Genomic DNA, 15,901 nt, shown 5'->3' on the forward strand with positions numbered 1-15,901 from the left:
CAGTATGATAACCTTAGAAAGAGTATAACTTAGTTAATATTTAGCCCCTCAAAACTCACACATCAAAGTAAATTGTTGTAATGACAATAAAAGATTTTAGGCAGTCATTTAAAATTTGAGAGACCAGACTTTTACAGTTCAAAATAAGTACTCTAATATTTTAGATGATAGCTCCGAATACTTTATGATAATATGAGTTCCACACCCATTTTAACTGAGATACGAGTGAGTACATTTTAATGAAGTTCGGTTTCTTCCGATTATTGCTAAAAGCTGCCTTAATATTAGAAAACACTTTACAATTACATTTTTCAGTTGACTGATACTACAAAAACATTTTTATTAGTTTGTAACTATACAAATGTATATTTGTATACATGAATAACTTTCAATTCGTGAATATTTAGCAAGCTGCCTAACAATGTATTCATTAATTAGAATATGTCTTTCTATTTTATTTTTCCAGGTTTTTTTTCCTTTGGTTTTGAATTTATCATGCATTTTAAGTACATCAAGTCTATGAAGTAAATAGAGAGAAAATGGTTTTATCACACTGCTCGTAGACTGAATGCAAAAATGTTTTCATTGTACTAAACAATTTTAAAATAGTTCGAAATTTCCTTCATAATTTCTATTTACGTTGACTTATAAGTACTTCCTAAAAGTGCATTTAGTATACTAACAGCAAAAAAATAATTTATTCTTTCAAAAAAACTGCACAAAAAAAAGTATTCTTGTCCTAAAATAGTAGCATACATAAAGTTTTTAACGTGGGACCATTTTTGTTGAGATCTGGTTAAACTGGAACAGAAATTACATCATTTTCCCCCAGATAACTATCTGTGCTTGATACGGATTCGATATACTAACAAGGAAACTCCTAATTCGAATAAGAGCAATTAAGTACCATGGAGATAAATAAAAGCTATAAATCGATTTTATGTTTCAAAAAGTGACACCAGTCTTAAAATAAAATGCTTTTCTAATGTTGTTAATCTGATTGAATTTCCAATGCTCTTAATGAGCAGTTTATTGAGTTCTTGATGTATGTCTTATTGTCTTGATTTGAGTTTAGCGTCCTTAATGATTCTTTTTCTGTGTCCTTAATGTACTACTTAATTTTATTCTAATCATTAACTTATTTTTTATAAAATCTATTTATGTTGCTTGATTAGCGTATCTGTTTTCTAATGTGATTTTTGTGTATCGTAAGGCATACATTTAAGCATAATTATTATGCTATAAAACTCACTTGTGCCTGTGAGGTTAAGACCGTTGAATACCAGTAACTCGACGTAGGTTTGAATTCAGGCTGTCTGGGTGTTTTTCGAGGTTTTCTCCATTCTAATGTGAATACGATGTAGTTTTCTTTAGAAAGTACTCCACAAAGGAATCGTCTAGCTTAGACAGGGTCCAACAGCCGTCAAGCGCTAAAGTCGCAGAACACTGGTAGCTCGGTCTGAGGTTCAAATCCCGCAAACGATCTGGCTGCATCGGCGTTTTCGTGGTTTTTCCCATGTGTAACATGCATATGATTCAACTTCCCTTAGAAAGTCCTAAACGAAGGCATCCCTCCTCTTAGTCAGATAGCCCTAGAATAATTTGCCATAATGAAATAAATTTTTAAAATTTCCCTTAGACAAATAGTCCTTGTATGCTTTGCCATATCCAAGTAACCTTATCTAACATTTTATAAAACCGTTTTTAGCGAAGTATTTACCCTTTCTCTCTTCATACATATTTCTTTACATATATATATATATGTACTTTTGTATTAGATTAGTGTTGATTTTTAAAAAAATCTATTGAAGGTTATCGGATAAAGGTTTCTTTTCTTCTGCAACTATTTTTGCAGATAGAGTTTTATTCGAAACTTTTGTCAATCTAAGGTTGTTTTTATACCTAACTTTAAATTTTAAAATGTAGTGTTTCTCTTCTTATAAATTTGCACCTTTCAAAAAGTTTTTTGAAATATTGGTTTAAAGTAGAACATAGAAGATTTCGAAATTTGATATACTTTTATTAAAACTTCAGATGAAAATCCGTTTCTGATTGTTAAAATTTTCGTTAAGCTTTCAGACAAGAATATAATACTAGTTTTCATATTATGTTCTTAATACAAAATTCAAATTGCGTAACATAATACTAGTTATATAAGTGTTTTCCTTTTCTTGTCAAATATTTTTTATTAATTTTTTTTTCCTTACTATGGTATGAACACTTTTTACCCATCATTGTAAATAACATCATTTAGAAGTTCTGATTGTATTTTATATGAAACTTTAAATTCTTCTCTATCTTAATCAGAACTTGTTTTTGTTTATCTGCGCGTATGTGTGCGCGTGTAAGCATAGCAAACCAAACAACTTTATTTATAAAAAATTATTCGTTGTCGATCAAACAGACCAACAAGATATTTTAAGTCCTCCTAAGAAGTATGCGATTCTGAACAGTCTAATGAACAGTTATTTCCGTAGCAAAATAATCTTCATCTTTAAACCTTGAATGATATGGTGATCGCTGATGATTTGGCTCACATACTAGCCTGCAATGCATGTAATGGGTTACGGCAAAGCCCACGGGGGTTATGTGCCTAAGGAGAAGGGCGTCTGCGCGGAGAACTTAGGCAAAAGGCATGTATTCACGTTAAGGCAAAAGGCATTGGCTCGTATTCACGTTACGCAGAGGGAAAACCCCGAAATTTCTATGCAACCAGCCCTATCACCATTGACTGATCACGGAATTTTGACCCGAACTACCTGTGTACACTAAACAAAACAAAAAAAAGGGGGGGACAGTTGTCTATCCTCCGTTCTACGGGGCCTATTGACGAAATTCAAATTGCGTTTCTCATGTCTCGGAAGCGCTACTTAGGATATGTATTAGATTTATATATAGCACTGCTCTAATATAGGTATTTTGACACAAAATCGGACTTTTCTGAAATAACATACCAATGTTTTTTCACATTTCAATTCTACGACTCAAATTACGCCAAACTACTAAGTTTTGTAAAAATCGCACGTGTAGTTTTTAAAAAATTAGCTCTCAAAATTTTAGCCCTTCAATGTTACTTGAGTTTGGTATATACTTATTAATCTTATTTGATTCTTCCTTTCACATTTCGAAATTCAGTTTCATTCCAAATGAAATTTACCCATTTTTTATGATTTATTTTAAAAATTTGCATTTTTATATAATTTTTATAAATTTTTCAAAAACAATTTTGAATTATAATCTATAAAATTGTTACCATCATCTTAAAGTAGATATATTTCTAAGCATACATGCAAAAAATTAAATTTTTTATTCAAAATTTCCGAAGATATACGTGAATATATATTGGCACGTTTTGAAATTTGCCATGTTTGTTGAAAGCGATAAAACATCGAAAGTGTAAACACTTTGTTAAAATTATTTGAAAGTAGGAACGATGTAATTTTTTTTCCGTTCGTGCATAATGTAAAAAGGTAGGAACGACATGCCTTTTTTTCCGCTCTGACATAATAGAAGGGAAAAAAATTGGTTGCCATATATTAAGACGTTTGCCAAGTGAATTATTTTTCGCGCAAACTCAAAAAAATTGCACCAAGATTAATTTTTGAATTTTTCGGTAAATTACGCACCAAATTTTACAAAATTTAATATCTAGGTATAATTTGAGGCGTAGAATCGAAGTATGGAAAAAATTGGTATGTTATTTCAGAAAAAGTCCGATTCTGTATCAAAATACCTATGTGAGAACAAAGCTATTTATAAATCTGGTATATATCCTAAGTCGAGCTTTCGAGACATGAAAAACGCAATTTGAATTTGGTCAATCGGCCCAGTAGAACGGGAAATATTAAACTTTTTTTTTGTTCTTCCCTCCCCCGCAGTGTATATCTGTTTTACCGCTCAGCAAGGACAATGGATTCTTAAATGGTTTGCTAAGGAATATGAATAATTCAGATCTAGATAATGGACATAAAAACAGAATACGAACTCTATGAAAAATACTTCGGAAAAAAGTAATGAAGTATTTATGTTAATGTTTATGAAAGATAGGTCACATATTGGATTGGATTTAATTAGATTATTTGATAGTAGCAAAGCTCACCAGAATTATTTTCCTATAGGGAGAGATGTTTTCATGGAGGATTTGTATAGGAAACTTATCTATATTTATGTTACGAATACCAAAAACTAAGAAGCCCTCTTACACCTAGCCTGTTCCACCTCCAAAAGAGAAATTAGGTAATTATCCTGTTTAGGTGCTTTAAGCATTCAGTTACTGATAGGCTGATCACATAACGAAAGTGCTATGATTTGTTTTCATAGCTAAATTTGAACTGAACTTTCTAGATTTGTGATGCTCTTCGGTAGCATTATCATTTATACAGATAGAACGTGTAAAGTAAAAAACTTGTAAAAAAAGACGTGTAAAGTATTTCAAAATACTGCGTCATGCTATCTCTAAATTTTACTGTTTTTCATATTGCGTCATGTTTTAGAATTGTGTATAAGGAAAGTATCATGCAGGCTTCATATAATCTAAGGAAAATAACAGGTTTCCACTGAAATTTAAAATTGTCTAGATGACATATTCCATTCAAAGTTCAATATATTCCACTTTAGAAACTCTAAAAATATTAATACTAAACAATGAACAATTCAGTTACTGGGTAGCTATTGAATATTATTCGTTCCAATTGGTTGCACTTACAAAAGAGCCATCTTGGAGAAATGGAGTGCAAACCTGATTTGACAGAAGAAGGAAATTTCGCTTTTCACTCTGAAGTCCACTTGTCAACAAAACATCTGGCCATTATATCACAAAATGACGAGAGATGGTGATGAATTCGACAAGAAAGTTTGATAAGAAACACAATGTATTATTTTAAATGTTGATGAAATAACAATGTCGATTTTGGAAGCAATCAGATCATCTCGTCACTTTTATTCTCATGTGCTAGTACGATGGTATTAAAGTCAAAACTAATATGAAAATACTTTTAATCTAGATAACTGGCTTTCTTATTTATCTAAAAAAACAACCTCTTTGGAAGCTTGTTATGTATATTCTCTGAGCCATCGTCAAAATTTTGATAAAATCCATACAGCCTTATCAAAGTTCTTTTAATGCGTAATTTATGTAACAAAGACAAAGATCACTATCCAATAGCAATACTTCCTTATTCCCAGGTACTTAAGTAGCTCCAAGAGCCAATAACTTTCTTTCCAAGATTTTCAGTTTATTTTTCTCCAAAGATTTTGTCTACTTATTTTGTTTTCTAAAGAAAAGACCAATATGAATTACATGACTTTGGTAGCTGCCATATTACGTATAATCGCAATTAAATTCTTCTGAACAAAGAAATTACCAGCACTGAAAATCTCTACTAAAAATTCAAAAGTTGCAAATGCATTTTACTACTATCGAAACGGCGCTGCAATGTAAAATCTTGCCACTGGGAAAAAGGTTTAGAGAGCGGATGCTGGTTTGAAGATTCGACGAATTCCTTTTCTGACAGTTATTCGGATTGCTTACTTTTACTGTCAAGAACTTCACGTTGGTAGAATTCCATCAACTACAACTAAGAATGAATTATTGCAGAGATATGGGTTTTCAATCAAATTTAGAAATTCACAAAATTGTATGCGTTCTTATGTGTGAATTTCTATGTTTGCTTTCTGGATTTAATAAAATAATCATTCTTTACGTAAAGCTTTGTATATTGTTCGGATATGTATCGTTAAGATTGCCATTCCGATCACTAGTTAAATTTCGCGCCAATATTTGAGTCTGGAGACAAGTGGCGCCCTGTTAATAGAAACGCAATATTCGAATAAGTTCGGGTAAATAGGCAGATGATTTAAAACCTATTCCACATCGACACTAACGTTTTGTCAAAGGATGTCAAAGGTAATGTGTATATGTAATTATGTATCATATTAATACGTAAGCAGTATTGTCTGTACGAGCAGCAAATCATGTGTAAGCAGGAATATGTGTGAGCAGTAACTTAGGTGCGAGCAGTAACTTAGGTGCAAGCAGTAACTTATTTGCAAGCAGTAATTAATGAGTGTTTATGTATCATACTAATGTGTAAGCAGTAATTAATGAGTATTTATGTATCATACTAATGTGTAAGGAGTAATTTATGAGTATTTATGTGTCATACTAATGTGTAAGCAGTATTTCATATGTAAACAGTAACTTATGCGTAAGCAGGAACTTATGCAACATCAGTAGGCAGCAATTCCTGTGTACGTAGTAATTTATGTACAGTGCAACTGAATATGTATGTAATCTTATACATGTAATTTATGCATAAGCAGTAACAAGGTGCAAGTAGTAACTTATGCGTAGGCAATAATGTATCATATTAATGTGTAAGCAGTACTTGTATTATATTAATGTGTTATCATGTATCATATTAATGTGTAATGTAATGAGTATATGTAATTATGTATCATTTAAAGTGTAAGTAGCATTCTATGTGCAAGTAATAATTCAAGTGTAAGTAGTAATTTATGTGTAAACAGTAATTTAGGAGTAAGAATGTGTAATGTAATGCATATATTTATGTGCATATGTAAGTCTATTAATGTGTAAGGTAATGTGTATATGTAATCATTTATCATATTAATATGTAAGTAGTATCTTCTGTGCAAGCAGCTTATGTGTAAGCAGTAATTAATGAGTATCTATGTATCATAATATGCAAGCAGTAACTTATGTGTAAGGAGTAATTTATGAGTATTTATGTATCATACTAGTCTATAAGCAGTAACTTACGTGTAAGCAGGAACTTGCGTATCATCACTAGGCAGCATTTCATGAGTACGTAGTAATTTATGTACAATGCAACAGAATATGTATGTAATGCAATGGTATAACGCAACTATGCACAGTGCAACTATGTAATATAATCCTTGACTGAAACAGCACGCTGTTTCATACTCCGCACTGAATAACCAAAATATGTGCAAACTGTGATCCGAATGTTGCCATATGTACAATGCTATATGTAATAATGCATCATATTAATGTGTAACCAGAATTTTAAGTGCAAGCAGTAACTTATATAAGTAGTAATTTATGTGTCATCAGCAGGCAGTAACTTATGTGTAAAGTAGCAGTTATGTATAGTGCAACAGTATATGTGTGTAACGCAACGGTGCATTGCAACTATGTAGTATATTCTTTAACTAAAACAGCATTTTGTTTCATACTTCGAACTGAATAAACCAATATGAGTGAACTGCGATCTGAATGTTGCCATATGTACAATGTATTATGCAATTGTGTATCATATTAATGTGTAAGCAATATTTGTCAGTATTTGTATCATAATAATGTGTAATTATGTATCAAATTAACGCGTAATATAGCATGTATATGTAACTGAGCATCATATTAATGCACCATATTGATGTAATCATATTAATGTAAGCAGTATTTCATGTGCAAGCAGTAATTTATGTGTAAGCAGTAATTCAGGTACAAGCAGTAACTTATGTGTATGCGATAATTTACGAATAAGCAGAATTTATATGTTATCAGTAGGCAGTAATTTATGTTGAAGTATCGATAAACTCCCGGTGCGCCCTTATGGAGCCACAGGAGTTGTTGCGTCTGGATAGGGGAGGGTGTGGAACATATGCCTGTTTACCTCTGTTAGACGCCAGGCGTCCCCGTCCTCCGTCACCTGTACCTGTCAAAGGGTGTTTGGAAGAATCGTTTTCATTGATTATTATGCAATTGCTTTTTTTCCCTAAACTCACAATTCATTTTTATTTCCAATAAAATATTTAAAAAAATATTTATCGTGTAGGCTTAAAACTAGATATAGTAATCATGTTTCCCTCGCGTAGAAGCAACAAACAGGAAAAAAAATACCTTTACTCCGCTGTTTGGTCAGCGTATGGAAAAAACAGCATTTGCTACGATAATACAGTGATTTTCGAACTAAGCAAAGAGTAAGACTACTCCATACAATACGCATAACTGCTTTTCTAACGATGTTTATAAATTAAGTATTTACTAAATAATATTTGTTGACACTTATTTAATATGTAATGTCATGTTATTGATTTAAATGAGAAATGTGTCAATTTTATTGTTTTATGACGTTAATCAGCAAAAATATTTAAAATACAAAAATTTAAAATACAAGTGAATTAACGGCAATTTTAATTTAAATTACTTCGAAAGAATAACGAGCGGTCCAAATAGTTCGAGTTTTTAATAACTGGAATGTGAATAATCGGAGTTCTGCTCTATTTAAGTCATATTTGCATCCTGAGTGAAAATTATAATCAGTAAATCTTCAAGACAACAGCAAGGAAGTCAAAATGAGGAGCAATTAAAGGATGAATTACCTCCAGAATAACATTTTGAAAATGTCCTTTTTTTTTCCACCATTTTTCACTATTTCCTTAGAAATATACGAAGCAAAATTTTCTGCAAGTCATTTTTTAACCGAATATAGTGTAAAATTAACCATTATCTCGATTTTACTGAATTATAACGATTAAGGCGAAGCTAACTTGGAGGCGTTCATTAAATATGAAATGAGAAAAGACTTATCTTTTTAAAGGATAGATTGGACTGAGTTATTCGAATATGGCAATACAAAACAGGGTTATCTGTCTAAAGGGAGAAGTGCCATCGTGGAGGACATTTTGTGAAAATCTGGCTCGCATTTACCGCCCATGTGGGGAAAACCACAAATTATTACTTTATTTACACATGGGAAAAAAATGCCTTTGCGAATCAGCGCATTCATCGTAATTACGTTTTTTAAAGATAAAGATTAATCGCAATTATTCTTCAAGTTCTAATTTCAGTACGTCATGGTGTTACTTTATGTACGTATTTTGTAGGCTATCTGAGCCGCATCCTATTAATAAGCATTAAATTCGGTTACTGAAATGAGTCAGGGGGAGTGATTTTGAAATTTAACTAGAATGTTACTGAAAATTCTTCAGCTTTCTAAAACGATCCTCGTTTTCTGAATACAAATTTTTAATGTATTCAGAAAGACGAATAGTTAAGGTAAATATCAAAATTTGGAAAAATATGTTACCAAATATAAACAGCTTTAAAATGTTGAGAAAAAATAATTGATACTATTTTCTGCATTGCGTATTTAATAGATGTGTATTTAAGTTGAAGAATTTTGATAATGATTAGCTGAGTTTAGAAATTTTCCCTATTTGTTTGATGATAAAAGCTACAAGGTATGAATAAATAGATGATAATTATCATTTCCTATATCTGTGTCGTATTCATAGGTAGAAATTGATGTAGTCCATCATGGCATTATGATACTGTATGTCTCAATCCTCAAGCGGAAGCATCATGTCAAGTACAATTCATTATTTTAGCATATTTTTAAATAGTTGTACATGTAGAAGTAATCACCAGTATTTAAAAAAATTAACTGATCTTTTAAAGTAAAAATTAATATCTGAAGGCAGAATTTTATAAAATCACTAATTATTAATTAATATAAAAATTAATTAAAACCGTATTATATTTATAAATAATATATACGCATTAAACAAAAGTATACATATGACGTATGTATCATTAAAAATCGATATCTTCAATAACAGATCATTTAACAATAATAATATTTTTTTTTTTTTTGTAATTCTTTCGATAAAAGTTTTGCTTTCCATAAGACCAAAAAGTACCAGAAAATTGCAGAGAAGCTATTCGAAGTATGAAGAAGAATAAGAGCAATAAAACTAAATTTCTTCAATAAATCCTATGTTTGAGTGTTGTAGTTTAAGTTTTGCATTTGGCATATTTATATGTCTCACTCTGATTGGAAGGGCCCACCAGCGGCCGAGCGGTAAAGTCGCTGAACACTGGTAGTTCGGTCCGAGGTTCGAATCCCGAGAACGGGCTGGCTGCATGGGTGTTTTCGTGGTTTTCCCCATGTGTAACGTGTATACGAGCCAGTTTCCCTTAGAAAGTCTTCCAGGAAGGCATTCCTCACATTAGGCAGATAGCCCTAGTGTGCTTTGCCGTAATTAAATACACTGATTGGAAGAGTTCGATTCACATCAATAAGAAGCCTTTTAATTTACCTGGCCACAGAAGTAAGCTCTTTTTATTTTGTGTACGAACGTTTCTCAGCTTCTGATTCGCAATTATTGACATTCTTTTTATTAGTATAATACTCTACGCAAAAATAAAAATCCAGAATACAATAACACATAAATGCCGAAATCATGTTCATATTAGCTTCATTCTTTTAAGAACCTATAATATTTATAACAGTTTTTCAGTATTTTATCGTTATATATTGTATTACTTTTCTTCATAAATATCACTTTTAAATTAGGATGCGGTTGGAGAATATCTTCTCAACATAGCAAATTCGGCGTTATGATATTTGTTCTATATAAAATATTACGATAAAAGAAATATGGATAATAACAAGAACACAAGTCGTTTTTAAACTTAAATTTACGTTTCGTTATTTAATATAATTTTTAGTAGATTAAACAATGAGCATTTGAATAATATTTGAACTGTTCTATGCAAAGGTACTCTCTGTTAAAAATGACAGTCACTTCTCTTGAACATCGTTCACGACGCTGAGAGGCTTAACTGTATCAATTTTTATATTAAACACACTTTAATTTATGCATATTATTCTCAAAAATTCGTGAACATAAGAGAAACTAGTTCAGAGGAATGAATGACTTACCTGTTTTGTTTCATGACGAAATTTAAAGATAATCGTTTAATCCATAAGCGGCAGACAGTTCCAGGTGAATGTTCACTTTCCATTCAAATAGAAAACTGTTAATCCGCTCCTCTTGAAATAGGTTCTTGGTTCTGAGCCCAAAGTTTTACCACATGGATAGTGGAACGCACGGTATTTCATTTGGGTAGATGGTGAGGAGGATGTTCTACGAAGATTCCCGACCCCGTGGTGGGTGTTTTCGAAGTTTGCTTGTTTCTTCTGCATATTATTGCAACAGGAAGTAGAAAAGGATATCTAAAAGAGTTTTAACCTTCGTAAGCAATTCTCTCTACTATTATTTTCTGGTGATTTTTATAATTTAAATTTAAGAATGCATTTCCATGGAGTATTTGATTTATTTAAATGGTTTAAATTATTTTTCGATTTCCTTTCTTCTAAAATTACTGATTATTAATTTCAGTAATCGTTTAATTTTAATTGTAATCTATTATTTTAAAATTTGACTAAACGCACCGCTGAAATGTTTTCTTAAAATAATATCTGTCATTTTAATGAAAGTAACGGCTTCTCTAAAAACTGCCATATTGCAACTATGAACAATATGTGGATTGCGACCAATTAATTTCTTTTGCATTATTTTTTAATTTGGATGGGTAGTTCTGCAGAAGAAAGATGAAAATGCTGTATTAGCGGTACAAAATCTAGTTTGATTCAAAATATGCTTATGATAATGCGTGATCATATGAATAGTTTAGAAATAATAATCATTTCCAAATTCCAAAGTTTAAATAAATTAAAACGTAAATATCACTTAAAATTTGAAAGCACTCTTAGCGTTTTCTGTAAAATTATTAGTTAAAACTTTAAAAATTCTGATTAGATTATTATATGTAGATGATTAGGATCTTTTCCGTCACTGTGCAACAAACGAAAAACAATTTTCTACAGGAAGGAGATATACTTGCCTATTGGTAATTGTTAAATTAAATATCTTGTTCTTATCACTAATAACACTATTTTTATTTTCAAAGTTAGTATTAGTAATAAAAAGTTTTTACAATATGTCATTCTATTTCGTTTTTACTTCCTTGTACGAAGTAAAAAGGAAGCATTGTAATCGCGAAAAGTTTCAGGCAGAATATTTCAACGAAAATATCCATTTTGGCCACTATCGAATGCAATTTAACAATGTTTTTGCGTAATATCTTTATGTAAGAACAGAATAAAAGACTCCTTTCCTATAAAAAAATTATAAAACTGCTTTAAAATTCATTCTGAAGAGAATTTTTCGTGGCGTCTGTACGAACGTATGTACGTACGTTCGTACGTACGTATCTCGCATAACTCAAAAACGAGTAGCCTCAGAACGTTGAAATTTTGTATATAGGACTGCAATAGCATGTAGATGTGAACCTCATATTTTGGTTGCAATAGGCCGCACCAAACTTACATAAATATATTTATATATATATCCACTCTGTTACCCAGCTCAGTGATCTCAGTTTCTTTACTCTTATATGTTGGTAAAGTGTACATTTTTTGCTTTAAAAATGATTGAATTATGTTGTTTTTATCTTCCGGTTTTAAGGTTTTATGCCTTTAGTAAATCTGTATGCAATATTTTTAGAATTATCAACAATTTTAAAGTTTTTTAAGTGCCGCTAAGCCTTTTTTTTATGGCGGCCATTGATTGTTTAAATTTGAAACAGCAGACTAGTGGATTTGTTGTCAATCTAGAGAAACTTAGCTTCGCAACAACAAAGATAACGCCTTCATTTATTATTGCCAATTAAATCATGCTTAATCCTTTCTGGAGTTTTTTCGAGGAACGAAGTGTTTAAAGTAAGTAGTGTTAAAGTAAGTAGTATTTTTAAGTGTTTAAAATTTACTTCGTAATTTTTAATATAGATATTTTGAGTTTTTATGTATTTTTTCCTTCTCGCGAAGTGAGAACTGAATTAATTGAATGATAAATACTAAATCGTCTGTGAAAAACGGTTTTTTTTTTTTTTTTTTTTTTGTTTTGTTTGTTTTGTTTTGTTTTATGTTTTGTTTTGTTTGCTTAATTTCTTTTATACATCGTTCTAGCTTTATTACAGTATTTGAATAGAGCATGTGGCAACGATTAGATAATTCTATTCTTTAAATTATATAAATTTTGTGCATTATGAGTTATAATAGGAACGAAATATAATACTGTTAAGTGAATCTAGCGCCAGAGTGTCGCTATGGTAAACAAATACTAGAGTGAATTGTAAAGAATGCATTTATTCTACTTTGGTTTATGTTGTAGTAGATTTAATTCAATCCAATAAGTTTAAATGAAATGCAAGAAAAAATGCGTATAATTTAATATTCCGTATAAGGAAGTCATGTGGTGTACACATCAGATTTTTGATTATTTATGTAACTAAGAGAAATATTTCTTATGCTTAGCAAAACTTTACCCCAATCGAAATCAGTTGATGTGTGTGTGTATGTGTGTAATTATGGCAAAGCCTCGAGGGCTATCTGCCTAAGAGGAGGGATGCCTTCGTGGAGGTCTTTCTAAGGGAAACTGGCTCGTATACACGTTACACATGGGGAAAACTCTGAAAAAGCCCATGCAGCCAGCCCGTTCGCGGGATTCGAACCTCGGACCGAACTACCAGTGTTCAGCGACTTTACCGCTCGGCTACTGGTGGGCCGAAATCAGTTGATGACTAAAGTATATTTTCTCCATAGAAGTATCAAGTTGATGTCTATGTCTTTTTCGATAGAACTGGCGAATGCTGTCCAATAACGGTAAAGATAAAACGATTATTCTGCAGTCCCTATTAATATGAGTTCCCATTTTTAAATTCCTACTATTAGCTCACATGCTCACATTCACTCTGTATCTTCTTCAAATTTCCAGTCGTTGATAAAATACTTTTTATTCATCCATTCAAGTTCAAATACATTTTTTTAACTTGAAGTGGATGTCACTTTTTTTCACAAACTAAAAATTTTTAATTATTATTATTATTATTATTATTATTATTATTATTATTATTATTAATAATAATAATAATAATAATAATAATATTGTATTTTTTAAATATTTCTTTGTTGACTCAAGTTGGAATTGACTTCAAAAAAAATTCTTTTATATTACTTGTGAAGAATAAAATGACGTCTTCGATATACATGACAAACATTTATTTAAACAATGAAGACGTTGAACAGCAGAGTAGAAACATATTACACGGCGCTTTGCACTTCTCTCTTACATGCAATACTCACCATTGACTTTGGCTAACTTCGTATTAACTAAGTATAAGTATTACGCAGCAGAGAACTTGCTTATCACGCGCATGCGCTAGGGGAATCGACGGCGGTTGACGTTGATTCTCTTATTCCTGAAAAGTAAAACAAAATACATATTAAACAGTATTCAATCCTACAATTGTACAACAGTTTTGATGTTTAACGGGAGTCAGGGGTTTGGTTAACACATCAGCTCCCATTTCACTGGTAGGTATGTACTGCACATCTAATTCACCGCGTTTATATACTTCACGCACAAAATGATGGCGAATGTCTATGTGCTTTGTACGGGAGTGAAACACAGAGTTCTTCGTAATTTTCTGAGCTCCTTGATTGTCGCAGTATATTGTTGTTGGGTGTTCTATGGTGTAACCCAGCTCCTTCAAAAAACGACGTAGGTAGACGGTTTCTTTGGCGGCCTCAGACAAAGCCATATATTCCGCCTCCGTTGAAGATAGAGCTACACTGCGTTGTTTTCGTGATTCCCAGGTTATGGCTGAACCACTTAATATATATACAAAACCGGTGTAGGATTTTCTATCATCGACATTTAATACCCAATCTGCATCCACAAAGGCGATGAGTGGTTTTCTCGTTTTCGTATAAATTAGTCCTTAATCTTGTGTTCCCTTTAGATATCGAAGTATTCTTTTCGCAGCATGCCAATGTTCTTTTCCCGGATTGTTGTTAAATTGACTTAAGAAATTCACGGCGTATGTGATATCTGGCCTAGTAGCTACTGAAAGGTACATTAGTGATCCGATCAGATTTCTAAATGGAATATTTTTCATGTCAGCGATTTCGTTTTCGTTTTTTAAGACTCATCTCTTTTGATCATTTTTTGCTGTTATCTATAGGTGAAAACACGGATTTAGCATTTTGCATATTATACCGATTTAAAATATCATCAACGTATTTCTTTTGAGAAATTTTAATTGAATTCTCATTTTGGTGAAATTCTATGCCTAAGCAATAATGTAACTTCCCCAAGTCTTTCATTTTGAAAGCAGAAGCTAAATTATCGCGAATTGTTTCATACGTTTGCTTAGAATCGGTAAAAACGATAAGATCGTCTACATAAACGATTATAATAGTTTCACTGTTTGGCGTCTTTTTAATATAAACGCAATTATCTGAATTAAGAGATTTAAATTTCATAGATTTTAATTTTTCATCCAACTTTTTGTACCACTGACGTCCTGACTGTTTAAGACCGTATAATGATCTCTTTAAAAGACATACTTTATCTAAATTAGTTTTATCGCGAAAACCTTCGGGAATTTCCATGTAGATTTCTTCATCTAAATTTCCATTTACATAGGCCATTACAAAATCTAATTGGTAGCCTTTGAGATTGTGCTCTACTGCGTAGGCTAAAACTGTTCTTGTGGAACTTAATCTAGCAACAGGGGAAAAATTTTCAGTGAAATCGAGACCAGGGATTTGAGCGCACTTTTTAGCAACTAGCCTAGCTTTGTATTTTTCGATAATGCCGTCGTGATTATATTTTAATTTAAGAACCCATTTACTACCAATAACTTTCTTGTTTTCAGGTCTTTTTACTAATTCCCAAGCCTTTTCCTGAACAAGCGAGTTATATTCTACCAGCATGGCATTATGCCAATTTTCAGCATATGGTCCATTTAATGCTTCTTGCACCGTAGGATTAATGCTTTCCTCAACAACATTTCGAGTTTGTTCATTTTTATTTACAACTGTATAGTGATATTCCTTTTTAGGCCTTCCTGGCAAACCTGTTTTTAGTTTCTTGGGTCGACCAGGCCCCCTTTTAATCAGGATAGGATGCATTGATTCGCTATCTAAATCACTTCCGCTTTCCTTTTCAGCTTCAGAGTCAAGTGGCGACTCGCTACTGTCCAGAGGTGATGATTTTTCACGTG

The 15,901-nt window shown here is 31.8% G+C and overlaps 2 protein-coding genes across 4 annotated transcripts in view; one reads left to right on the top strand and one right to left on the bottom strand.

The window, feature by feature from the left end:
* The window catches only part of LOC118185241 (uncharacterized), a 265,229-nt gene extending 254,345 nt beyond the window's left edge, over positions 1-10,884 (bottom strand). The window contains exon 1 of one of the 2 annotated variants that reach the window (XM_035355071.2): positions 10,713-10,884. In XM_035355071.2, coding sequence (XP_035210962.1) covers positions 10,713-10,795 — 83 coding nt within the window. In that variant the 5' untranslated portion in view covers positions 10,796-10,884. The remainder of the gene's footprint in view (positions 1-10,712) is intronic. The other variant, XM_035355075.2, reaches the window with a different exon arrangement.
* A 1-nt stretch (position 10,885) lies between these two features.
* LOC146997247 (uncharacterized) overlaps positions 10,886-15,901 on the top strand; it is a 67,360-nt gene continuing 62,344 nt past the window's right edge. Inside the window, exon 1 of one of the 2 annotated variants that reach the window (XM_085817129.1) lies at positions 10,886-11,026. The gene's annotated coding sequence lies outside the window, so the exon portion shown is untranslated. The remainder of the gene's footprint in view (positions 11,027-15,901) is intronic. The other variant, XM_085817130.1, reaches the window with a different exon arrangement.

This window comes from Stegodyphus dumicola, chromosome 5, assembly GCF_044657685.1.
Source record: "Stegodyphus dumicola isolate Sdum_Otavi_A_Nest chromosome 5, ASM4465768v1".
In the NCBI taxonomy this organism is placed as follows: Eukaryota; Metazoa; Arthropoda; class Arachnida; order Araneae; family Eresidae; genus Stegodyphus; species Stegodyphus dumicola.